The following is a 27,897-nucleotide window of genomic DNA, read 5'->3' as shown; positions in this document are numbered from 1 at the left end:
AATGACTGATCGCAGAGACTCCATGCGAAAATGCCGCACCCGGACATGCTTGTTGAGAAGCTTGAGATCCAGGATGGGCCGGAAGGTACCGTCCTTTTTTGGAACTAGGAAGAGATTTGAGTAAAAACATCTGAACCGTTCCTGAGCGGAAACTGGGACAATCACTCCGTTTGCCTGCAAGGACGCCACGGCCTGCGAGAAGGCGGCGGCCTTGGAGCAGGGGGGAGTTGAGAGAAAAAATCTGTTTGGAGGGCTGGAAGAGAATTCTATCCTGTAGCCGTGAGATATGATGTCTCTCACCCACTGATCGGAGACTTGCTTTAACCAAGCGTCGCCAAAGTGGGAGAGCCTGCCACCGACTAAGGACGTGGCTGGAGCGGGCCGAGAGTCATGAGGAAGCTGCCTTAGTGGCAGAACCTCCTGCGGTCTTCTGCGGATGCGCTTTTTGGGCGCCAGTTGGATTTCTGATCCTTGGCTGAGTTAGCGGACGAGGCGGAAGGCTTAGAGGATGACCAGTTGGAGGAACGAGAATTAGAGAATTAGCTGAAGCCACCGCAGTGCGGTGAGCAGCCTCTAGCATGGCAGACATGGCATAGGATGAAAAAGCTGAAGCCTGAGCAGTTAAGGTAACCATCTTGGGCATAGATTCCTTGGTGAGGGAATGCATCTCCTCTAGAGAAGCAGAGATGGCTTTGAGAGCCCACACTGCTGCAAAAGTCGGGGAAAACGCGGCCCCCGCAGCTTCATACACAGATTTGGCCAGAAGGTCAATCTGACGGTCAGTGGAATCCTTAAGTGAGGTGCCGTCAGCCACCGACACAACGGTCCGGGCTGATAGCCTAGACACCGGAGGGTCTACCTTTGGGGAGTGAGACCACTTCTTGACCACCTCAGGTGGAAATGGAAACCGGTCATCAGAACCACGCTTTGGAAAGCGTTTGTCAGGGCAGGCCCTGGGTTTGGTCACAGCGGTCTGAAAACTGGAGTGGTTAAAGAACACACTCTTCACTCTCTTAGGCGAGGTAAACTGATGTTTTTCTGCCAAAGAGAGTTGCTCCTCTGACACTGGCGGATTGAGATCCAGCAAAGAATTAATAGAAGCAATCAAATCACTAAGATCTGAGTATCCCTCAGAGAAATCGATGGGATACATAGCCTCCGAGCCCCCAGTGAGGGCATCCTCCTCATCTTGAGAGTCAGCTCGAGACAGAGCCGTGGGATGGGGAGGGAGAGGAAACCCTGCGCCTTCTCTTAGAAGGACGGGGTCTGGGATCAGATGATGAATCCTCCGTGAGCTCTGATGGACGGAGGTCAGAGGATAGGAGTCCTCTTGTCAAGAGTATTAGAGGCACCCTGTGAGGGGGGCTGATGCATATTCATCAAAGTCCTGGACAAAAGCCCCATGGACTCAGCAAATGACTGGGATATGGACTTAGAAAAGGACTCTACCCAGGCCGGGGGTTCAATCACAGGTGCAGCAGCAGCCTGAGAGACCACTGGGGGTGAGACTCCAGGCTGTGGCACCGCCAAGTTAGAGCAGACATCACAATGTGGATAGGTGCTCGGCTCAGGCAGCAGGAGCTTACATGCAGTGCATGCAGAATAAAGCTTTGGAGCCTTGCTCCTTGTGTGAGACATGCTGCTGGAGTGGGGGCTTTGCAGAGAATGAACCCCAGGGAGAATATACAGAGGTCCACAACCGGAGACCGGCTGTGGCTTACCAGACCGCTGAGTGCGGTGTTGTGTGCCCTCCAGATCCCGAAGCCCGGTCCCCCAGTCGCAGCACCTCAGCAGAGATGCAGAATGCAGGATGTCCCAGAGCAGAGTGAACTCTGCCTGAGAAGAGGGCGTTCCTATAAAAGAGCGGGAACTGGAGGGCTATAGAGACCTGCAGGGAAGGAGGGACGCCCCAGCAGTGGGGAGTGTCCCTCCCCTGTGTAGAACGGCAGCCGGGAGGAGCCGAACCTGTCCCTCTGCATGAGTGACATGCGAGGGCAGGAAAATGAAACTAGGCCTCCGGCGAAGCCGGAGCCTAAATTTAAGTGGCGAGGCCGACAAGCAGGCACCATCGGCGCGGTTCTCAGGCAAAAGCTAGAGAACCCGCCGGAAAAGTTAAAACAATCACATACAGCATACTCTCCCCTTACAATAAAGAACCGGGACCCCCAACATAAACGTCTCAGGTACTTAGCTGCTGAGACGCAGGGCCATGTCCCTGGGGATGAGTGCTCTGGTCCAACAGAATCCTCAAGGGGCTGTGGATGGAGACCGGACTCCTGCCAGGCATGGAGACCGTGCTGGCTCCCACTTCAAGCCAGAGCCCAGAAGGGATGGTGAAGGAGCGCGGCATGTAAGGCTGCAGCCTTGTAAATCAACCTTAACAACACCGCTAACACAGTGGGGTGAGAAGGGACATGCCGGGAGTCCAGACATGGACCCGCTTTTCTTCAAACTCTTTCCAAAAGTCAAACAAATCAGATGAGAATGCATGTGTGGATGTATGCCTCCTGACACAAAGCAATAAACTGGCTAGGACTGGCTACCAGGGGGTGTATAAGCTCAGAGGGAGGAGCTACACTTTTAAGTGTAGTACTTTGTGTGTCCTCCGGAGGCAGAAGCTAAACACCCATGGTATGGGTCTCCCAAAGGAACGATAAAGAAATCGGTGTCTGTGGAACTCGTCATCCAGCGTCGCAGGAGGGGGTACGTAGAGGCGACACTCCACGTTCCCGCCCGTTGATGGTAGTGGGAGATCAGTCCCAAAAGGAAACCGTCGCCCTCAAAAAATAACAAACCTTGAAAGGAAGTGCCTCCTACAGACACTAAGCTAAAACTGAGGTTGCCTGGCCCGGCCAGGGGGTGTATACTGCAGAGGAGGAGCTATGCTTTTGCATCTACTTAGTGTCCTCCTATGGATAGGCAGCATAACACCCATGGTCCCATGTCCCCCAATGAGGCGTCAGAGAACGCTATATTTCTCTTTATTCATATGTTCATGGCAGTAATGCAGATTCCATTTTTCACATTTTCACTCTTACATATAGCTATTGGATTTTTCATGTCAGTATTCACACAGCAGTTTCTGCTTTTCATATATTCACCTTACATAGTCACTGGTATGCATACCTTCTCTCCATATAGCCTGGTGTACGCGGCACAGATCCCTCAGCCCTGCTACATGACTAAAGCTAAAATCTCTGATAGTGTCAAAACGGCTGCACCCAGTAATTTAAGGGATACATAGTTGTATTCAGGATCTCTTTGCTTACATCATGCTGCTGATGGGGGAGCAAAACCTGTTAACAGATTACCTTTATTGTAGTATTGTGGAGGTCCAACCAAAAAAGGGTTTTCTCTGCTGCAGATCTAGCAGTTATACAGAGCTCATGACTATGTTAGACTACCCGGCAGCAGACCAAGTAGTCCTGTAATGATAATTTACAACTCAGTAAGTGACCGCTGGAATCAGGATCTCTGTCTCTACACTATGCTGCTCTCAGATTAAGTGGCAAAAACCTGGTGACAGATTCCCATTAATCATATAACCTGTTAGTGGGATAACCCCTTTAAAGTACATAGAACCTCTCCATTATAGATATCTTATGAATGTCGAATGAGTTTGGGTGGGACAATCTGACAACAGACGTCACAACTCTCCCCTGGTGACAGAACAGAGGAGGATCGGGTAGTGGGATTTCCACACACTCAGTCCTTTAGTTTTCAAAAGGAAAAGACTGGATGCAGCTTCATTCCTTCCCTTGTTCACGTGGGATTCACTGGAGGAATAGCCATCGGGATAGGGCCCCTTAACATTTCTATAAATTAAACCCTATTCTTTCCATTATATAGTGAATATGTGGCCAGTTATGTGCAGAGACTTGGCAAGGTTTATGGTTTGTTTTCTTCTAGTTTAACTGAAAATTCCCCATCACAGACATGGAGCAATAATAGAGATAATATCAGACAGCATGATACTGGACCATGATTACCTTTCCATATGTACCGGCTTCTGTGACCTTTAAATACTTGGGTTTCTTCACTCCCTTCTCCTCCTCATCAAGCATCTTGAAAGACAGACGCATCTTCTCTGTCTCAGGATTACACTCCAAAATTCTTACTTTAACGACCTTAAAATTACATAAAGCTTTTCTTGATCTACAATACATTTATATCAGTAATATATAATACAATGTATAGCGAAAAGTATCTGGACGCGATTCTGGTCTTTCATTTAGTCCTAATGCAACATGAGTATAACATCCGGCCGCTCGCCATGACGTCTGCCCAAACTAAAAAGGCTCATTGTAAAGATCTCTTTGATGCCACAAATAGTCGCTGGGGTCAAATCCCACCAAGGAGAACGTCCACAAGGAGTCCGATACAGGGAAAATATATCTTTGTACCGTGTTAGCCAGTAGAGAGAAAAAAAGTTTGTATGTTCTCCTGTGTTTGTATGGATTTCTTCCTGGTTCTCTGGTTTCCTCTCACACTCCAAAGAACTACTGATAGGAAATTCAGATTGTGAGCCCCAATGGGGACAGTGATGATGACGTCTGTAAAGCGCTGCGAAGTTAATGGCGCTATATAAGTGAGTAAAATGAATGAATGAATAAATAAAAATGAATAAAATGTGCTGTAGGAGACATGTGTAGAGTGTACCACTTTTGTCCATCATATTCTGTACCTCGATCTCATAAGAACATCTCATAGGTGACAGCAGTGATGTGAAAACTCCTGGATGTACCTTTTGCTCAAAAATGCAAGTAAAATTAAAAATAATCCCAAAAATTCCTTCATAAATCTCCTCCTCTGATCTTATTACAATAAAAAGTAAAAAAAAAAATAAAATTATATATATAATATATTATATATATAATAATAATAAATATTATATATAATATATAATAATAATAATATATATATTATATATATATATATATATATAACATGGTGTAAAGTGAAACTGACTCAGTTGCCCTTAGCAACCAATCAGATTTCACCTTTCATTTTCCAAAGTTTGTGAGGAATGAAAAGTGGAATCTGATTGGTTGCTAAGGGCAACTGAGGCAGTGTTTCACTTTACACCATGTTACTATTTTCTGTCCACCTACTTTTGGACCACCTTATGTATGTATGTATATATGTATATATGTGTATGTATATATGTATATGTATATATGTATGTATATATGTATATGGATATATGTGTATGTATATATGTGCATGTATATGTATATGTCTGTATGTCTACACATATATACATACATACATACATATATATATATAATCTGTGTGTCAGAAATTCATCCGCTGCCCTGTATGTCACTGTCTTGCGTCTGGCAGTGAGACAGCTGGCAGCAGCAGGAACCTCCCTGCCTCATCTGCAATAGGACAAGATGGCTGAGCCTTTTGTAAAAAAAAAAAGAGGGTGCAACTATAGGACACAAGCCACTAAGCCAGAGGTGGTACTGATCTATAGGAGATCCCCATGTTCTCTGCAAGATTTATACAAGACTGTTTTAGGATCACAGAAAATACCGCAGACTGACAATCATTTCTACACTTCTTGTTGCTCTCCTGGTAATCCGCTCAGGTTTTGCTGTGGACTTGCAGCCTGCATTCCGCAAAGAAAATCAGCAGCACCTTACACTACAAGTAAATGAGACTACCCATAGATAGAAGAGAAAATCTGCACAAAATTAGGATCATGCTGCAGAAGTCAAAATCTGTCCCAAAATCTAGTGCAAATTTTCAAAGTGGATTTCTACCCATAAAGTGTTTTGTGAAGATGAGCGATGAAATCCTCGGCTAAAGCTGTAGTGAAATCTGCAAGTAACAGAGGTTACCAAATCCACAGTGACAATATTCTGCAATGCGCAATCATGGCCCATCAGAATAATAAGCAAGCCATTACCTGTCCCTGATAGAAAACTTCTTCTGGGGATGTAATGTACTCCGTGCTCAACTCCATGATCGGTGCCAGGCCTTGGACATTGTTGTAGAACCGGACAATGCAGCCGCAACTTCTCACCGACCGGATAAAGCCGTGAGTGACCAGACCTGGGGTGGCATCATAGTAGGTGGTGATGATCGGCAACTTTGAATTTATCAGAATTTTCTTCCTGGTCAAGATCAATTTCTTGGTTGCGGGGTCCACACTTAAGACCTGTACAGCAGTCAGAGAGAACGATATTTCAGAGACATATAAATCCCATGGTTCTCAAAACACCATATGACAGATTTCCTCACCCTGCACTTGATCTTGGTCCCGGGAGGGTATTTCTTCTCCGGATGCTTCAGAGTGACATCTGCGAGATGTAGTGTGGGCACAAGGCCGTTCAGGCGTTTAGTGACATCCACCACCATGCCTATTGGCGTAATGCTGTTTACTGTACCCTGTAGGAGAAAAATGGCAGATGACGCTTAGCGTGGGCAAACCATACCCAGAGGATAGATTTCATATTATATATATATATATATATATATATATATATATATATATATATATATATATACATACACACTAGAAGGTGGCCCGATTCTACGCATCGGGTATTCTAGAATTTACGTATTGTGTAGTTCATGTATGATTTTTGTTTATATATAATATATATATATATATATATATATATATATATATATATATATATATATATATATATATATATATATATATATATATATATGTTGTTGTGTGTAGTTACCAAGTGTTTGTGTAGGGGCTGTACATGTTCTGGGTGTTGTCTGGGTGTGACGGGGGGTGAGAGCGGTGTTGTATGTGTGTTGCGTGTGTTGCGTTGTTTGTGGAGCGCTGTGTGTCTGTAGCGTTGTGTGTTGCGCGGTTTGTGTGTGTGTGGTGTGTTTTGGGGGGAGGTATGTTTTGTGCAATGTGTGTGTTGTGCGGTATGTGCGTATATTTGTGTGTGCCGCGGTGTTTGTGTGTTGGGTGCTGTGTGTGCGCAGCGTTGTCTGTGTGTGTGGGTGTCTGTGTAGGGCAGTTGTTTGTGGTTCCCAGTGTGTGTGTGTGATGTGTGGTGTGTGGTGTGTTGTGCAGTGCGCGCGCGCGTGTGTGTGTGTGTGTGTGTGTGTGTGTGTGTGTGTGTGTGTGTGTGTGTGTGTGTGTGCGCTTTGGGGGGAGGTGCGCACTCCCAAACGTGCTCCATCCCCCATGCAGCGCACTCCCCATCGTGCTCCATCCCCCATGCAGCGCACTCCCCATCGTGCTCCATCCCCTATGCTGCGCACCCCGCATCGTGCTCCATCTCCCATGCTGCGCACTTCCAAACGTGCTCCATCCGCCATGCTGCGCACTCCCAAACGTGCTCCATCCGCCATGCTGCGCACTTCCAAACGTGCTCCATCCGCCATACTCCGCACTCCCCATCGTGCTCCATCCCCCATGCAGCGCACTCCCCATCGTGCTCCATCCCCTATGCTGCGCACCCCCTATCGTGCTCCATCTCCCATGCTGCGCACTCCCAAACGTGCTCCACCCGCTATGCTGCGCACTCCCAAACGTGCTCCATCCCCCATGCTGTGAACTCCCCATCGTGCTCCATCCCCGATGCTGCGCACCCCCCATCATGCTCCATCCCCGATGCTGCGCACCCCCCCATCGTGCTCCATCCCCCATGCTGCACCAGCATCAGCCTCTCTGCCCCCAGCATCAGCCTCTCTCCTCCCAGCATCAGCCTCTCTCCTCCCAGCATCAGCCTCTCTCCTCCCAGCATCAGCCTCTCTCATCCTAGCATCAGCCTCTCTCATCCCAGCATCAGCCTCTCCTCTCTGTCCCCAGCATCAGCCTCTCTCCTCCCAGCCTTCCCCAGCATCAGCCTCTCTCCTCCCAGCCTCCCTACTCCCACCCTCCCCCAGCATCAGCCTCCCTCTCCCAGCCTCCCCCAGCATCAGCCTCCCCCAGCATCAGCTTCTCTTCTCTCAGCCTACCTCTCCCAGCCTCCCTCCTCCCAGCCTCCCTCAGCATCAGCCTCCCTCTCCCAGCCTCCCCAAGCATCAGCCTCCACCAGCATCAGACTCTCTCCTTCCAGCCTCCCCCAGCATCAGCCTCCGCCAGCATCAGCCTCTTTCCTTCCAGCCTCCTCCAGCATCAGCCTCCCTCTCCCAGCCTTCCCCAGGATCAGCCTCTCTCCTCCCAGCCTCCGTCCTCCCAGCCTTCCCCAGCATCAGCTTTCCCCTCCCAGCCTCCCTCAGCATCAGCCTTCCCCAGCATCAGCCTCTCTCCTCCCAGCCTCAGCCTCTCTCCTTCCAGCCTCCCCCAGCATCAGCCTCTCTCCTTCCAGCTTCCCTCAGCATCAGCCTCCCCTTCCCAGCCTTCCCGAGGATCAGCCTCTCTCCTCCCAGCCTCCTTCCTCCCAGCCTCCCCCTCCCAGCCTCCCTCAGCATCAGCCTTCCGCTCCCAGTCTCCCCCAGCATCAGCCTCCCCAAGCATCAGCCTCCACCAGCATCAGCCTCTCTCCTTCCAGCCTCCCCCAGCATCAGCCTCCCCTTCCCAGCCTTCCCCAGGTTCAGCCTCTCTCCTCCCAGCCTCCTTCTTCCCAGCCTCCCCCTCCCAGCCTCCCTCAGCATCAGCCTTCCGCTCCCAGTCTCCCCCAGCATCAGCCTCCCCAAGCATCAGCCTCCACCAGCTTCAGCCTCTTTCCTTCCAGCCTCCCCCAGCATCAGCCTGTCTCCTTCCAGCCTCCATCAGCATCAGCCTCCCGTTCCCAGCCTTCCCCAGGATCAGCCTCTCTCCTCCCAGCCTCCTTCCTCCCAGCCTCCCTCAGCATCAGCCTTCCCCTCCCAGTCTCCCCCAGCATCAGCCTCCCCAAGCATCAGCCTCCCCCAGCATCAGCCTCCCTCGTCCCAGCCTCCCCCAGCATCAGCCTCCCGCTCCCAGCCTCCCCCAGCATCAGCCTCTCTCCTCCCAGCCTTCCCCATGATCAGCCTCTCTGCTCCCAGCCTCCTCCAGCACGCCGTGCTCCTCTGCCGACACTCACACACCCGATCGCATCCACTCACACACACCCGATCGCATCCACTCACACACACCCGATCGCATCCACTCACACACACCCGATCGCATCCACTCACACACACCCGATCGCATCCACTCACACACACCCGATCGCATCCACTCACACACACCCGATCGCATCCACTCACACACACAGACACTGACGATATCGCACATACGCGCTGATACTCACAACATCCGGACATACCACATGCCTCTGGCCATGTGATCCTCCGTCAGGTCCTGGAAGATCACAACAGCACAGTATCGAGGCCGAGAAGCAAGCGATATCGCCGGATGCTGTGAGTGTGTGGATGCGATGTGTGTGTGAGGTGTGTGTGAGGTGTGTGTGAGGTGTGTGTGAGGTGTGTGTGAGGTGTGTGTGAGGTGTGTGTGAGGTGTGTGTGAGGTGTGTGTGAGGTGTGTGTGAGGTGTGTGTGAGGTGTGTGTGAGGTGTGTGTGAGGTGTTTGCGAGAGTGAGTGCGATCTGATGTGTGTGTGTATGCGTGTGTGTGTGCTGTTATGTTTGTGCGTGTGGAAGTTCCGCCGCTGCAGGACCTTGATTTACTGGTAACTATGCAAGCATGGTTACCAGCGCAACACGTCCCCTGCTCGCACGGGAGCCAACACCAGCATACGGCGGCGGCGTACGCTGATGTGGGCTCCCGTTGGTGAGGGGGGAAAGGGGGGGGGGGGGGGGGGGGGAGTACAGTACTCACCTGGGATTCGTGGCTCCGTGACCGTGTCAGTTCGGGCAATGCGGGGGGGGGGGGGGCGAGAGCTAACGTCTATTGCGTGAGGGGGGCGGGGCGTGGGCGAGTTGCCAATGCCTGCAGGGTGCCGGGGCGAGAGGCCAATCTGTGGGGGGGGGCAGAGCCTGGGCGAGCGGCTGGCCAATCCGTGTGGGGGCGCAGCCGGGGCGAGAGGCCAATCCGTGTGGGGGGGCGGGGCCATGGCGAACCCAGCGGCCAATCAGCTTTGTGTCACCGTAAGGACATGTCACGGTGACACAATTTTGGAGCATGACAGACAGACAGAATAAGGCAATTATATATATAGATATATAATTGCCTTATTCTGTCTTGCTCCAAAATTGTGTCCTTAAGGTGACAAACAGCGGATTGGCCTGGCCGCTGGGCTCGCCATGGCCCCGCCCACCCACACGGATTGGCCGCTCGCCTCGGCTCCTCCCCCCTGCACGGATTGGCCGCTCGCCTCGCCTCCGCCCCCCCTTGCACGGATTGGCCATGTCCTTACGGTGACAAACAGCGGATTGGCCGCTGGGCTCGCCATGGCCCCGCCCACTCGCACGGATTGGCCGCTCGCCTCGGCTCCTCCCCCCTGCACGGATTGGCTGCTCGCCTCGGCTCCGCCCCCCGCACGGATTGGCCATGTCCTTACGGTGACAAAGCGGATTGGCCGCTGGGCTCGCCCTGGCCCCGCCCCCCCGCACGGATTGGCCGCTCGGCCTCACGGATTCTCCCCCCCGCACGGAATGGCCGCTCGCCTCGGCTCCGCCCCCCCGCACGGATTGGCCGCTCGCCCAGGCTCTGCCCCCCACACGGAATGGCCCCCGAGGTGAGCGCATCAAGGTCCTGCAGCAGCGGAACACACACACATGCACACACACACACACACATCAGATCGCATCCACATACTCACAACATCCCGTGATATCGCTTGCTTCTCGGCGGCGATACTGTGCAGTGACCTTCCAGGACCTGCCGGAGGATCACATGGCCGGAAGCATGTGGTATCTCCGGATGTTGTGATTGTGTGAACGCGTATGTGCGATATCGCCAGTGTGTGTGTGCGTGTATGCGATCGGATGTGTGTGAGTGTGTTCTGATGTGTGAGTGTGTGTGTGTGAGTGTGTTCTGATGTGTGAGTGTGTGTGTGTGAGTGTGTTCTGATGTGTGAGTGTCGGCAGAGGAGCACGGCGTGCAGCACAGCTGCTGGGACCGCCCACCGGTGGGCACAGGGAGAAGTGGGGTGTGTGTGTGAGTGTATGCGATCAGATGTGTGCGTGTATACTGTCTGATGTGTGACTGTGGAGCACGATGGGGAGTGCGCAGCATGGGGGATGAATCATGATGGGGGATGCGCAGCATGGGGGATGGAGCACGATGGGGAGTGCGCAGCATGGGGGATGGAGCACGTTTGGGAGTGCGCAGCATGGGGGATAGAGCACGATGGGGAGTGCGCAGCATGGGGGATAGAGCACGATGGGGAGTGCGCAGCATGGGGGATAGAGCACGATGGGGAGTGCGCAGCATGGGGGATGGAGCACGATGGGGAGTGCGCAGCATGGGGGATGGAGCACGATGGGGAGTGCGCAGCATGGGGGATGGAGCACAATGGGGAGTGCGCAGCATGGGGGATGGAGCACGATGGGGGGTGCGCAGCATGGGGGATGGAGCACGATGCGGGGTGCGCAGCATGGGGGATGGAGCACGTTTGGGAGTGCGCAGCATGGGGATAGAACACGATTGGGAGTGCACAGCGTGGGGGATGGAGCACAATGGGGAGTGCGCAGGATGGGGGATGGAGCACAATGGGGAGTGTGCAGCATGGGGGATGGAGCACAATGGGGGGTGCGCAGCATGGGGGATGGACCACGATGGGGGGGTGCGCAGCATGGGGGATGGACCACGATGGGGGGGTGCGCAGCATGGGGGATGGACCACGATGGGGGGGTGCGCAGCATGGGGGATGGAGCACGTTTGGGAGTGCGCAGCATGGGGGATGGAGCACGTTTGGGAGTGCGCAGCATGGGGATAGAACACGATTGGGAGTGCACAGCGTGGGGGATGGAGCACAATGGGGAGTGCGCAGCATGGGGGATGGAGCACAATGGGGAGTGCGCAGCATGGGGGATGGAGCACAATGGGGAGTGTGCAGCATGGGGGATGGAGCACAATGGGGGGTGCGCAGCATGGGGGATGGACCACGATGGGGGGGTGCGCAGCATGGGGGATGGACCACGATGGGGGGGTGCGCAGCATGGGGGATGGACCACGATGGGGGGGTGCGCAGCATGGGGGATGGAGCACGTTTGGGAGTGCGCAGCATGGGGGATGGAGCACGTTTGGGAGTGCGCAGCATGGGGGATGGAGCACGTTTGGGAGTGTGCAGCATGGGGGATGGAGCACGTTTGGGAGTGCGCAGCATGGGGATAGAACACGATTGGGAGTGCACAGCGTGGAGGATGGAGCACAATGGGGAGTGTGCAGCATGGGGGATGGAGCACAATGGGGAGTGTGCAGCATGGGGGATGGAGCACAATGGGGGGTGCGCAGCATGGGGGATGGACCACGATGGGGGGGTGCGCAGCATGGGGGATGGACCACGATGGGGGGGTGCGCAGCATGGGGGATGGACCACGATGGGGGGGTGCGCAGCATGGGGGATGGAGCACGATGGGGGGGTGCGCAGCATGGGGGATGGAGCACGTTTGGGAGTGCGCAGCATGGGGGATGGAGCACGTTTGGGAGTGCGCAGCATGGGGGATGGAGCACGTTTGGGAGTGCGCAGCATGGGGGATGGAGCACGTTTGGGAGTGCGCAGCATGGGGGATGGAGCACAATGGGGAGTGCGCAGCATGGGGGATGGAGCACAATGGGGAGTGCGCAGCATGGGGGATGGAGCACAATGGGGAGTGCGCAGCATGGGGGATGGAGCACAATGGGGAGTGCGCAGCATGGGGGATGGAGCACAATGGGGAGTGCGCAGCATGGGGGATGGAGCAGGATGGGGGGTGCACACCTCCCCCCAAAACACACACACACACACACTGCCACGCACGCACCACACAATACACCACACACACACACTGGGAACCACAAACACCGCCCTACACAGACACCCACACACACACAGACAACGCCGCACACACACACACCCAACACACAAACACCGCGGCACACACAAATATACGCACATACCGCACAACACACACACACACACTGCACAAAACATACCTCCCCCCAAAACGCACACACGCACTCCACACCCACACAAACCGCGCAACACACACAGCACCACACACACACAGCGCTCCACAAAAGCAACACAAACAACACCGCTCTCAGCCCCCGCCACACCCAGACAACACCCAGAACATTTACAGCGCACTGCACAAACACTTGGCAACTACACACAACATCTATATCTATCTATCTATAATCTATATATATATATAATTGCCTTAGTCTGTCTGTCTGTCTGTCTTGCTCCAAAATTGTGTCCTTACGGTGACACAAAGCTGATTGGCCGCTGGGCTCGCCATGGCCCCGCCCCCCCACACGGATTGGCCTCTCGCCCCGGCTCTCTGCAGGCCCCGCCACCCTCACGCAATGCACGCTCGCTCTGGCCCAACTGACACGGAGCTCCGACTCCCAGGTGAGTACACACACACACACACACACACACACACACACATCAGATCACACTCACTCTCACACACACCTCACACATCACATGCACACACTCACAACATCCTGGGATATCGCTTGCTTCTACACCGGCTCCGTCACGATCCCAGCAGCGCCAGACATAACCTTGCGCTGCTGGGATCTTGACGGAGCCCGTGAACGCTGGTAACCATTATACACATCGGGTAACTAAGGTCCCTTGGTTACCCGATGTGTATCATAGTTACCAGTGTACACCGGCTCCCGGTACACATGTGCAGGGAGCCAGCATTATACTCCTCTCCCCCCAGGACTACTCCTCCTATTAAAGTCCTCCTATTATACTCCTCTCTGAGTATAATAGGAGAACTATTATAGCATGGGGGATGTAGCACGAGGGGGGTGCGCAGCATGGGGGATGTAGCACGATGGGGTGCGCAGCATGGGGGAAGTAGCACGATGGGGAGTGCGCAGCATGGGGGATGTAGCACGATGGGGGGTGCGCAGCATGGGGGATGTAGCACGATGGGGGGTGCACAGCATGGGGGATGTAGCACGATGGGGAATGCGCAGCATGGGGAATGTAGCACGATGGGGAGTGCGCAGCATGGGGGAAGTAGCACGATGGGGAGTGCGCAGCATGGGGGATGTAGCACGATGGGGGGTGCGCAGCATGGGGGATGTAGCACGATGGGGGGTGCACAGCATGGGGGATGTAGCACGATGGGGAATGCGCAGCATGGGGAATGTAGCACGATGGGGAGTGCGCAGCATGGGGGATGTAGCACGATGGGGAGTGCGCAGCATGGGGGATGTAGCACGATGGGGAGTGCGCAGCATGGGGGATGTAGCACGATGGGGGATGTAGCACGATGGGGGGTGCGCAGCATGGGGGATGTAGCACGATGGGGAGTGCGCAGCATGGGGGATGTAGCACGATGGGGAGTGCGCAGCATGGGGGATGTAGCACGATGGGGAGTGCGCAATATGGCGGATGGAGCACGATGGCGGGTGCGCAGCATGGGGGATGTAGCACGATGGGGAGTGCGCAGCATGGGGGATGTAGCACGATGGGGAGTACGCAGCATGGGGGATGGAGCACGATGGGGAATGCGCAGCATAGGGGATGGGGCCTGATGGGGGGGTGCGCAGCATGGGGGATGGAGCACGATGAGAGGTGTACACCTCCCCCCAACACACACACACACACACACACACAGGGAACCACAAACACCGCCATACACAGACACCCACACACACAGACAACGCTGCACACACACACACACAACACCCAACACACAAACACCGCGGCATACATAAATATACGCACATACCGCACAACACACACATTGCACAAAACATACCTCCCCCCAAAACACACCACACCCACACAAACCGCGCAACACACACACACACACAACGCGACAGACACACAGCGCTCCACAAACAACGCAACACACATACAACACCGCTCTCACCCCCCGCCACACCCAGACAACACCCAGAACATGTACAGCGCCCTACACAAACACTTGGTAACTACACACAACAACATCTATATCTAACTATCTAACTATCTATATATCTAACTATCTATATATCTAACTATCTAACTATCTAACTATCTATATATCTATATATCTATATATCTATATATCTATATATATATATATATATATATATATATATATATATATATACAGTTAGGTCCAGAATTATTTGGACAGTGACACAATTTTCGCGAGCTGGGCTCTGCATGCCACCACATTGGATTTGAAATGAAACCTCTACAACAGAATTCAAGTGCAGATTGTAACGTTTAATTTGAAGGTTTGAACAAAAATATCTGATAGAAATTGTAGGAATTGTACACATTTCTTTACAAACACTCCACATTTTAGGAGGTCAAAAGTAATTGGACAAATAAACCAAACCCAAACAAAAGAAGGGAATTTTGTTACTTACCGTAAATTCCTTTTCTTCTAGCTCCTATTGGGAGACCCAGACGATTTGGTGTATAGCACTGCCTCCGGAGGCCACACAAAGCAATTACACTAAAAAGTGTAAGGCCCCTCCCCTTCTGGCTATACACCCCCAGTGGGATCACTGGCTCACCAGTTTTAGTGCAAAAGCAAGAAGGAGGAAAGCCAATAACTGGTTTAAACAAATTCACTCCGAAGTAACGTCGGAGAACTGAAAACCGTTCAACATGAACAACATGTGTACCCGAAAAACAACCAAAAATCCCGAAGGACAACAGGGCGGGTGCTGGGTCTCCCAATAGGAGCTAGAAGAAAAGGAATTTACGGTAAGTAACAAAATTCCCTTCTTCGGCGCTCCATTGGGAGACCCAGACGATTGGGACGCCCAAAAGCTGTCCCTGGGTGGGTAAAGAATACCTCATGTTAGAGCTGCAAGACAGCCCTCCCCTATAGGGAGGCAACTGCCGCCTGCAGGACTCTTCTACCTAGGCTGGCGTCCGCCGAAGCATAGGTATGCACCTGATAATGTTTGGTGAAAGTGTGCAGACTCGACCAGGTAGCTGCCTGGCACACCTGTTGAGCCGTAGCCTGGTGTCGTAATGCCCAGGACGCACCCACGGCTCTGGTAGAATGGGCCTTCAGCCCTGATGGAACCGGAAGCCCAGCAGAACGGTAGGCTTCAAGAATTGGTTCTTTGATCCATCGAGCCAGGGTGGCCTTAGAAGCCTGCGACCCTTTGCGCTTACCAGCGACAAGGACAAAGAGTGCATCCGAACGGCGCAAGGGCGCCGTGCGGGAAATGTAGATTCTGAGTGCTCTCACCAGATCCAACAAATGTAAATCCTTCTCATACCGATGAACTGCATGAGGACAAAACGAAGGCAAAGAGATATCCTGATTAAGATGAAAAGAGGATACCACCTTCGGGAGAAACTCCTGAATGGGGCGCAGCACTACCTTGTCCTGGTGGAAGACCAGGAAGGGAGCCTTGGATGATAGCGCTGCCAGCTCAGACACTCTCCGAAGAGATGTGATCGCTACCAGAAAAGCCACTTTCTGTGATAGTCTAGAAAGTGAAACATCCCTCAGAGGCTCGAAGGGCGGCTTCTGGAGGGCAACTAGTACCCTGTTCAGATCCCATGGATCTAACGGCCGCTTGTACGGGGGTACGATATGGCAAACCCCCTGTAGGAACGTGCGCACCTTAGGAAGGCGTGCCAAACGCCTCTGAAAAAAGACGGATAGCGCCGAGACCTGACCTTTAAGGGAGCCGAGCGACAAACCTTTTTCTAACCCAGATTGCAGGAAAGAAAGAAAGGTAGGCAATGCAAATGGCCAGGGGGACACTCCCTGAGCAGAGCACCAGGATAAGAATATCCTCCACGTTCTGTGGTAGATCTTAGCAGACGTGGGCTTCCTAGCCTGTCTCATGGTGGCAACGACCCCTTGGGATAATCCTGAAGACGCTAGGATCCAGGACTCAATGGCCACACAGTCAGGTTCAGGGCCGCAGAATTCCGATGGAAAAACGGCCCTTGGGACAGTAAGTCTGGTCGGTCTGGTAGTGCCCACGGTTGGCCGACCGTGAGCTGCCACAGATCCGGATACCACGCCCTCCTCGGCCAGTCTGGGGCGACGAGTATGACGCGGCTGCAATCGGATCTGATCTTGCGTAGCACTCTGGGCAAGAGTGCCAGAGGTGGAAACACATAAGGGAGCCGGAACTGCGACCAATCTTGCACTAGGGCGTCTGCCGCCAGCGCTCTTTGATCGCGAGACCGTGCCATGAAGGTTGGGACCTTGTTGTTGTGCCGGGACGCCATGAGGTCGACGTCCGGCCTTCCCCATCGGCGACAGATTTCCTGAAACACGTCTGGGTGAAGGGACCATTCCCCTGCGTCCATGCCCTGGCGACTGAGGAAGTCTGCTTCCCAGTTTTCTACGCCGGGGATGTGAACTGCGGATATGGTGGAGGCCGTGGCTTCCACCCACATCAGAATCCGCCGGACTTCCTGGAAGGCTTGCCGACTGCGTGTCCCCCCTTGGTGGTTGATGTATGCCACCGCTGTGGAGTTGTCCGACTGAATTCGGATCTGCCTTCCTTCCAGCCACTGCTGGAAGGCTAGTAGGGCAAGATACACTGCTCTGATTTCCAGAACATTGATCTGAAGGGTGGACTCCTGCTGAGTCCACGTACCCTGAGCCCTGTGGTGGAGAAAAACTGCTCCCCACCCTGACAGACTCGCGTCTGTCGTGACCACCGCCCAAGACGGTGGTAGGAAGGATCTTCCCTGTGATAATGAGGTGGGAAGAAGCCACCACTGCAGAGAGTCCTTGGCCGTCTGGGAAAGGGAGACTTTCCTGTCCAGGGATTTTGACTTCCCGTCCCATTGGCGGAGAATGTCCCATTGAAGTGGGCGCAGATGAAACTGCGCAAACGGAACCGCCTCCATTGCCGCCACCATCTTCCCGAGGAAGTGCATGAGGCGTCTTAAGGAGTGCGACTGACTTTGAAGGAGAGCCTGCACCCCAGTCTGTAGAGACCGCTGCTTGTCCAGCGGAAGCTTCACTATCGCTGAGAGAGTATGAAACTCCATGCCAAGATACGTTAGTGATTGAGTCGGTGACAGATTTGACTTTGGGAAGTTGATGATCCACCCGAACGTCTGGAGAGTCTCCAGTGCAACCGTCAAGCTGAGTTGGCATGCCTCTTGAGAGGGTGCCTTGACCAGTAGATCGTCCAAGTAAGGGATCACAGAGTGTCCCTGAGAGTGCAAGACTGCTACCACTGCCGCCATGATCTTGGTGAACACCCGTGGGGCTGTCGCCAGACCAAATGGCAGAGCTACGAACTGAAGATGGTCGTCTCCTATCACGAAGCGTAGAAAGCGTTGGTGCTCTGTAGCAATCGGCACGTGGAGATAAGCATCCTTGATGTCTATTGATGCTAGGAAATCTCCTTGAGACATTGAGGCAATGACTGAGCGGAGGGATTCCATCCGGAACCGCCTGGCGTTCACATGCTTGTTGAGCAGTTTTAGGTCCAGAACAGGACGGAATGAGCCGTCCTTTTTTGGCACCACAAAGAGATTGGAGTAAAAACCTTGACCTCGTTCCTGAAGAGGAACAGGGACCACCACTCCTTCTGCTCTTAGAGAATTCACCGCCTGCAGAAGGGCATCTGCTCGGTCGGGATGTGGGGAAGTTCTGAAGAACCGAGGCGGAGGACGAGAACTGAACTCTATCCTGTACCCGTGAGACAAAATGTCTGTTACCCACCGGTCTTTGACCTGTGGCAGCCAAATGTCGCAAAAGCGGGAGAGCCTGCCACCGACCGAGGATGCGGAGGGAGGCGGCCGAAAGTCATGAGGCAGCCGCCTTGGAAGCGGTACCTCCGGTTGCTTTCTTGGGGCGTGAGTGAGCCCGCCAGGAATCAGAGCTCCTTTGCTCTTTCTGAGTCCCTTTGGACGAGGAGAATTGGGGCTTGCCCGAGCCTCGAAAGGACCGAAACTTTGACTGCCACTTCCTCTGTGGAGGTTTGCTTGATCTGGGCTGGGGTAAGGAGGAGTCCTTACCTTTGGACTGTTTAATGATTTCCGCCAATTGCTCACCAAACAGTCTGTCTCCAGATAATGGCAAGCTGGTTAAACATTTTTTAGAAGCAGAATCTGCTTTCCATTCCTTTAACCACAAGGCTCTGCGCAAAACTACAGAGTTGGCGGATGCCATTGAGGTACGGCTCGTAGAGTCCAGTACCGCATTGATAGCGTAGGTCGCAAACGCAGACATTTGCGTAGTTAGGGACGCCACTTGCGGCACTGCTGGACTTATGAGAGAGTCCACCTGTGCCAGACCAGCTGAAATAGCTTGGAGCGCCCACACGGCCGCGAATGCTGGAGCAAACGACGCGCCAATAGCTTCATAGACAGATTTCAACCAAAGGTCCATCTGTCTGTCATTGGCATCTTTAAGTGAAGCCCCATCCTCCATTGCAACTATGGATCTAGCTGCAAGCCTGGATATTGGAGGGTCCACTTTTGGACACTGGGTCCAGCGTTTGACCACGTCAGGGGGAAAAGGATAACGGGTATCCTTAAGGCGTTTAGAAAAACGCTTGTCCGGATAAGTATTGTGTTTCTGGATGGATTCTCTGAAGTCAGAGTGGTCCAGAAAAGTACTCAATTTACGCTTGGGATACAGGAAATGGAATTTCTCCTGCTGTGCAGCTGCCTCCTCTGCAGAAGGGGCTGGGGGAGAAATATCCAACAGCCTATTGATGGCCGCTATAAGGTCATTTACCATGGCGTCACCATCTGGCGTATCCAAATTGAGTGCGGCGTCAGGACAAGACTCCTGATCACCCACCTCTGAGCCATCATATAGAGACCCTTCTCGCTGAGACCCTGAGCCGCGTGATGACGTGGAGGGTCTCTCCCAGCGAGCTCGCTTAGGCGGACTGGGACTGTCATCGGAGTCAGAGCCCTCAGCCTGTGATGCCTGGGACCCCCTTGAATTACGGATTAATTCCAGCTGAGGGGGGCCGGGGAACATAGACACAGCGGTGTCCATGGTCTGAGCAACTGGCCTGGACTGCAAGGTCTCCAGGATTTTTGTCATAGTCACAGACATTTTATCAGCAAAGACTGCAAATTCTGTCCCCGTCACCGGGGTAGGGTTCACAGGCGTCTCTGCCTGGGCTACCACCACAATAGGCTCTGGCTGACGAAGTGCCACTGGGACTGAACATTGCACACAATGAGAGTCGTTGGAGCCTGCTGGTAGATTAGCCCCACATGCTGTACAAGCAGTGTATACAGCCCGTGCCTTGGCACCCTTGCGTTTTGCGGATGACATGTTGTTGTCTCCTCAAAGCAATATAGGGTGTACAGCCAAGAAGCGACCTTACAGTGCAGTACACAAATATAACACTGTGGCACTAGTGGGGCCGCACGTATGTGCTGCTTACCGCCCGCTTAGCGCGGGTGTGTGGTCGCCAGAAACCCCTAGCCTGGGTCCCTCAGAGCCTGCGTCCGTTCTCCAGCCAGACTGCATGTGTATAATGGCTGCCGGCGTCCTGGGGAGCTGCAAGCCTGGGGGCGGGCTTAGGGCGTGCACAGAGAAAAAGCACGAAGCCTGTGTCCTACTGTGCTCAGTGAGAGGGCTGGAGCATGTAAATCGTGCTCCAGCCCTCGGCGCTGCCGATTGAACAACGTCTCTCCCCTACCCTGATTGACAGGGTGGGGGGCGTTAACGAAGCGGAGCTAGGCCGCAGGAAACCGGGGACTAAAGTTAGAAGCGCCGCCGCCGTAAAAGCGCGGTCGGCGCGTCCCCGGCGCACTACAAGTCGCAGCTGCGCCGCCGCTCCAGGGGCGGTCGGCGCGGCGATCCACACACATAAAGTCCCCCAGTAATCTGCGGGGACTATAAGCCCAGCGCACAGCGCTACAGTCCCCGGCGCACTAGCACACCCAGCAAGCCTGGGGTGTGCGTGGCCTGCCATACGGGGACACAGAGTACCTGAAAGTTGCAGGGCCTTGTCCCTGAACGGCACTCCCGCTCCACATCCAGCAGGTTCTATGGGTCTGTGGATGGAGCCCGGCCTCAGGGCTTGGTGGCCGGTAAGATCCCACTTCCTCAGAGCCCCTCAGGGGGATGGGGAAGGAAAACAGCATGTGGGCTCCAGCCTCCGTACCCGCAATGGGTACCTCAACCTTACAAACCACAAGTGGGGTAAGAAGGGAGCATGCTGGGGGCCCTAGTATGGGCCCTCTTTTCTTCCATCCGATATAGTCAGCAGCTACTGCTGACTAAACAGTGGAGCTATGCGTGGATGTCTGACCTCCTTCGCACAAAGCAGAAAACTGGTGAGCCAGTGATCCCACTGGGGGTGTATAGCCAGAAGGGGAGGGGCCTTACACTTTTTAGTGTAATTGCTTTGTGTGGCCTCCGGAGGCAGTGCTATACACCCAATCGTCTGGGTCTCCCAATGGAGCGCCGAAGAAAATTTTTATTTTCAATATTTTGTTGCGAATCCTTTGGAGGCAATCACTGCCTTAAGTCTGGAACCCATGGACATCACCAAACGCTGGGTTTCCTCCTTCTTAATGCTTTGCCAGGCCTTTACAGCCACAGCCTTCAGGTCTTGCTTGTTTGTGGGTCTTTCCGTCTTAAGTCTGGATTTGAGCAAGTGAAATGCATGCTCAATTGGGTTAAGATCTGGTGATTGACTTGGCCATTGCAGAATGTTCCACTTTTTTGCACTCATGAACTCCTGGGTAGCTTTGGCTGTATGCTTGGGGTCATTGTCCATCTGTACTATGAAGCGCCGTCCGATCAACTTTGCGGCATTTGGCTGAATCTGGGCTGAAAATATATCCCGGTACACTTCAGAATTCATCCAGCTACTCTTGTCTGCTGTTATGTCATCAATAAACACAAGTGACCCAGTGCCATTGAAAGCCATGCATGCCCATGCCATCACGTTGCCTCCACCATGTTTTACAGAGGATGTGGTGTGCCTTGGATCATGTGCCGTTCCCTTTCTTCTCCAAACTTTTTTCTTCCCATCATTCTGGTACAGGTTGATCTTGGTCTCATCTGTCCATAGAATACTTTTCCAGAACTGAACTGGCTTCATGAGGTGTTTTTCAGCAAATTTAACTCTGGCCTGTCTATTTTTGGAATTGATGAATGGTTTGCATCTAGATGTGAACCCTTTGTATTTACTTTCATGGAGTCTTCTCTTTACTATTGACTTAGAGACAGATACACCTACTTCACTGAGAGTGTTCTGGACTTCAGTTGATGTTGTGAACGGATTCTTCTTCACCAAAGAAAGTATGCGGCGATCATCCACCACTGTTGTCATCCGTGGACGCCCAGGCCTTTTTGAGTTCCCAAGCTCACCAGTCAATTCCTTTTTTCTCAGAATGTACCCGACTGTTGATTTTGCTACTCCAAGCGTGTCTGCTATCTCTCTGATGGATTTTTTCTTTTTTTTCAGCCTCAGGATGTTCTGCTTCACCTCAATTGAGAGTTCCTTAGACCGCATGTTGTCTGGTCACAGCAACAGCTTCCAAATGCAAAACCACACACCTGTAATCAACCCCAGACCTTTTAACTACTTCATTGATTACAGGTTAACGAGGGAGACGCCTTCAGAGTTAATTGCAGCCCTTAGAGTCCCTTGTCCAATTACTTTTGGTCCCTTGAAAAAGAGGAGGCTATGCATTACAGAGCTATGATTCCTAAACCCTTTCTCCGATTTGGATGTGAAAACTCTCATATTGCAGCTGGGAGTGTGCACTTTCAGCCCATATTATATATATAATTGTATTTCTGAACATGTTTTTGTAAACAGCTAAAATAACAAAACTTGTGTCACTGTCCAAATATTTCTGGACCTAACTGTGTATATATGTATATATATATATATATATATATATATATATATATATATATATATATATATATATATATATATATATATATATATATATATATATATATATATATATATATATATATATATAATCTTTATCTATAACAAAAATCATACATGAACTACACAATACGTAAATTCTAGAATACCCGATGCGTAGAATCGGGCCACCTTCTAGTGTATATTATATATTTATTATACACACACACACACACACACACACACACAAAATCTACAAAACGGCTGTGGGCAATGAGGCCGGGGCCGCCATTCTGAAAATGTCAGCAGTGTAGGCTTCAAATAATGGTGCGTGCACAGATAGAGCTCTCAACTCAAGATCTCATCTGCACACTCACTGGCTCCGACCCATTGCTCTCCTTGCAGCAAATTTAAGGAAAATGGCATCCAGAGGTGAAGCGTGCGCAAAGGAAATCTCAGCTTCTCAGTTTCTGGATGTTCCTCCTGACTCAGCGCCCACAGTGAGCATCTGGGACACCCCCTGCACCTGCTCCACCACCATTGCCGCCCCCGACTTAAAAGACCAACCTCATATTTTGTTTTTTCACCTTTTTTCTCTTAATTTGGGGTGCGTCTTAGGCTGCTTTCACACATCTGTTTTTTGCCATCAGGCACAATCTGGCGAATACTGGATAAAATGGACCCGGCGACGGATGCGTTTTTATCCTCATTGAATTGTATTGACACCGGATTGTGCATGATGCTGTTGCGTTTCATCCGATGTGCGCCGGATACGGCAACATTTCTGGACCCGGCTGCTGGAAAGGATGCACAAGGGAACGTTTTTTGTAACCGGCAAAAAAAAAAAAAAAAAAAAACACACCACGCCGATCTGGCGCCGTGCTGTAAAATGAAAGTCTATGGGCGCCGGATCCGTCGTATTGCTTCAAAAACGCATTCCACCAACGGATCCGTTTTTTTTTTTAACTGAGCATGCTCAGATGTGCAAGTTCCATTCTGATTAGAAAATATTTCTGTCGGTTGGTCTCATAATCACCGATCACCGGTGCGGCGCTGCACAGCTGTCACATTGCTCCGGCGGCTTCTCCTGCTTTGAAAATGCCGGCTGCTCATTATTCCATCTCGTATTCACTGCTTCCCCCGCCCACTGGTGCCTATGATTACATCAGGCACACAACGGATTGTGGCCAACGGCAAAAACCGGATGTGTTTAAGTAGCCTTAGACGAAAAATGTGGTGTGTGTAATATATATATATATATATATATATATATATATATATATATATATATATATATATATATATATATATATATATATATATATATATATATATATATATATATATATATATATCTACTAGCAAATCTTCTCTCCCAATGAAGGACCAAATCACGGGGGCATTTTACAACATTTAGGTTATTTTTTTTTTTCCTTACAGCTGGAGACAACCTTTAACTGACTGATGAGACAAATCATCATAACTGAACTGACAAAGACTGATATAGGGGTATATTAAAAAAAAGTTGCACAACACCAGTCTAGTGGCCACGTCCTTAGCTCGTGGTCTCCAGACCACGGTTAACCTCCTACCGCCTGCAACATCCCCAGCGCTTCTATTGATTAGCCAGCCCCTGCGATGTCATGAGTATGTCTCAAGGTAAAGATATTGGCAGGCCTACTAGTCGGAAATATTATGGTCAGGTAGAAACAGACTACTGATGTGGCTGCTAGATCAGGTCCTTGTGAATCTTTTTTCTGAACTCCAATATACAACATGGACAATACTTTGCTATCACGTCTCAGTGTGCACTGGATTTCTATTTACCTCCAGAACTTGTCCAACCTGCACGTCTTCAAGTCTCAAGTAAACACCTTCCAAAACCCCTCTGCAATAAAAAAAAGAAAATAATTTAATAGTGCGGAAAATACAGTAAGTTCAGACAGTTAAAGGGAATCTGTCACCATGTTTTTGCCACCTAATCTCAGAGCAGCATAACGTAGGGGCAGAGATCCTGATTCCAGCAATGTGTTACTTACTGGGCTGCTCAGTGTAGTTTTCATAAAATCACTGTTTAATCAGCAATAGATCATCATTACAGGACTACTTGGCATGCTGCAGGTAGTCCAGCATATTCATAAGCTCTGTATAATTGCAAGATCTGCAGCAGAGAAAACAGTGATTTTATCAAAATAACAGGAAACAGCTCAGTAAGTGACACATCGCTGGAATCAGGGTCTCTGTCTACATTATGCTGCTCTCAGATGGAAGAGCAAAAGCTCCCTTTAAGCATGCAGTATATACATCAAGATCACAATATTTCCAAACTAGAACCCCAATCTTCCACCTGGACAGTATTTCGAGCTCTCGTGCACGCTTTTACTTGGCTGTTATGGCTGCTATCACACACAGGACTTAGCAGACTATCGAGTGTTTCTTGAGCTAAATTGCTGAAACCAGATGTTATAGAATTCTATAGCAAAACAGGAGAGTGGCTATAGAACGGCATTTTTGGGCACCGCTGTTCTTGCAATATGCACTCAGGAAAGTCTGCATGGATTCTGTCGGTGCGGCGACTAAGCAGCAGATTCTCTCTTTGGAATATGCTGTGAAACTTTGTAGTAAAAACTGATGATAGACAGAGGGCTAGACAGACAGACAGACAGACAGACAGAGGGCTAGACAGACAGACAGACAGACAGAGGGCTAGACAGACAGACAGACAGACCGACAGAGGGCTAGACAGACAGACAGACAGAGGGCTAGACAGACAGACAGAGGGCTAGACAGACAGACAGAGGGCTAGACAGACAGACAGAGTGCTAGACAGACAGACAGACAGAGGGCTAGACAGACAGACAGACAGAGGGCTAGACAGACAGACAGAGGGCTAGACAGACAGACAGAGGGCTAGACAGACAGACAGAGGGCTAGACAGACAGACAGAGGGCTAGACAGACAGACAGAGGGCTAGACAGACAGACAGACAGACAGACAGAGGGCTAGACAGACAGACAGACAGAGGGCTAGACAGACAGACAGAGGGCTAGACAGACAGACAGAGGGCTAGACAGACAGACAGAGGGCTAGACAGACAGACAGAGGGCTAGACAGACAGACAGAGTGCTAGACAGACAGACAGACAGAGGGCTAGACAGACAGACAGACAGAGGGCTAGACAGACAGACAGAGGGCTAGACAGACAGACAGAGGGCTAGACAGACAGACAGAGGGCTAGACAGACAGACAGAGGGCTAGACAGACAGACAGACAGACAGAGGGCTAGACAGACAGACAGACAGACAGAGGGCTAGACAGACAGACAGACAGACAGAGGGCTAGACAGACAGACAGACAGACAGAGGGCTAGACAGACAGACAGACAGAGGGCTAGACAGACAGACAGACAGAGGGCTAGACAGACAGACAGACAGAGGGCTAGACAGACAGACAGAGGGCTAGACAGACAGACAGAGGGCTAGACAGACAGAGGGCTAGACAGACAGACAGAGGGCTAGACAGACAGACAGACAGACCGACAGAGGGCTAGACAGACAGACAGACAGAGGGCTAGACAGACAGACAGAGGGCTAGACAGACAGACAGAGTGCTAGACAGACAGACAGACAGAGGGCTAGACAGACAGACAGACAGAGGGCTAGACAGACAGACAGAGGGCTAGACAGACAGACAGAGGGCTAGACAGACAGAGGGCTAGACAGACAGACAGAGGGCTAGACAGACAGACAGAGGGCTAGACAGACAGAGGGCTAGACAGACAGAGGGCTAGACAGACAGAGGGCTAGACAGACAGAGGGCTAGACAGACAGAGGGCTAGACAGACAGAGGGCTAGACAGACAGAGGGCTAGACAGACAGAGGGCTAGACAGACAGAGGGCTAGACAGACAGAGGGCTAGACAGACAGAGGGCTAGACAGACAGAGGGCTAGACAGACAGAGGGCTAGACAGACAGAGGGCTAGACAGACAGAGGGCTAGACAGACAGAGGGCTAGACAGACAGAGGGCTAGACAGACAGAGGGCTAGACAGACAGAGGGCTAGACAGACAGAGGGCTAGACAGACAGAGGGCTAGACAGACAGAGGGCTAGACAGACAGAGGGCTAGACAGACAGAGGGCTAGACAGACAGAGGGCTAGACAGACAGAGGGCTAGACAGACAGAGGGCTAGACAGACAGAGGGCTAGACAGACAGAGGGCTAGACAGACAGAGGGCTAGACAGACAGAGGGCTAGACGGATAGATAGATAGAGGGATAGATAGATTGAAATATCTATCTATCTCTCTGACTTATAAACTGGAGTGCAGATACACACCATTGCCCGGATTCATCGACACTAGTGATTTCCTTGCCAGTCTAGAGGATAGGGTGTGATGGTGTCAGACACTCCTAACAATGAAGAGTGATCGCCTTTGCATGTAACCTCCGTGTATTACACCAGAAATCCTCATTCCACTCAGGCACTACAGTTGTATTTCTTTGATCACCTCAAAAAAAAACGCTACACAAAGCCTAAGGCTGCTTTCACACCTCCGGTTTCTGCAATGCGGCACAATCCGGCACTTTGCAGGAAAATCGCAACCGTTTTTTTTTTTTTGCTGCCGGTTGCGTTTTTTCTGCATAGACTTTAATTAGTGCCGCATTGTGCCGCATGGGCTCCGGTTCGGTGTTTGCCGCATGCGGCAGATTTAGCCGATGCGGCGGCCGGATGGATCGTTGCCTGGCACGTTTTTTCGTGCGGCAAAAAAAAAAAAAACGCATCGCGCCGCATTTGGCCGATGCGGCGCATTTTTCAATGCATGCCTATGGCGGCCGGATGCGGCAATAACCGCATCCGGACGCCGCATGCGGTTTTTGCCACTGCGCATGCTCAGTAGCATGCCGCAAGCGGCAAAAACCGGACTGGCCGCAAAGGAAAAACTTATGCAAAGGATGCGGTGTGTTCACCGCATCCGTTGCATAGCTTGCACAGCCGGATTGAGCCGCAGAGCTCAAGCCGGATGTGTGAAAGCAGCCTAAGGCTCTGTGCGCACTGGGAAATGAAATTTCCTTG

The 27,897-nt window shown here is 51.8% G+C and overlaps 1 protein-coding gene across 1 annotated transcript in view; it reads right to left on the bottom strand.

Moving 5' to 3' along the window:
- The window catches only part of PDCD11 (programmed cell death 11), a 254,756-nt gene that overhangs the window by 138,398 nt on the left and 88,461 nt on the right, over window positions 1-27,897 (bottom strand). Inside the window, exons 11-14 of the mRNA XM_075348616.1 lie at window positions 24,652-24,712; window positions 6,250-6,396; window positions 5,915-6,166; window positions 3,990-4,127 (exon numbers count right to left, since the gene is read on the bottom strand). Of these exons, the coding sequence (XP_075204731.1) occupies window positions 3,990-4,127; window positions 5,915-6,166; window positions 6,250-6,396; window positions 24,652-24,712 (598 nt within the window). The remainder of the gene's footprint in view (window positions 1-3,989; window positions 4,128-5,914; window positions 6,167-6,249; window positions 6,397-24,651; window positions 24,713-27,897) is intronic.

Source organism: Anomaloglossus baeobatrachus, chromosome 5 (genome assembly GCF_048569485.1).
Source record: "Anomaloglossus baeobatrachus isolate aAnoBae1 chromosome 5, aAnoBae1.hap1, whole genome shotgun sequence".
Lineage (NCBI taxonomy): Eukaryota > Metazoa > Chordata > Amphibia > Anura > Aromobatidae > Anomaloglossus > Anomaloglossus baeobatrachus.
This window is presented reverse-complemented; position numbering and strand designations above follow the sequence as displayed.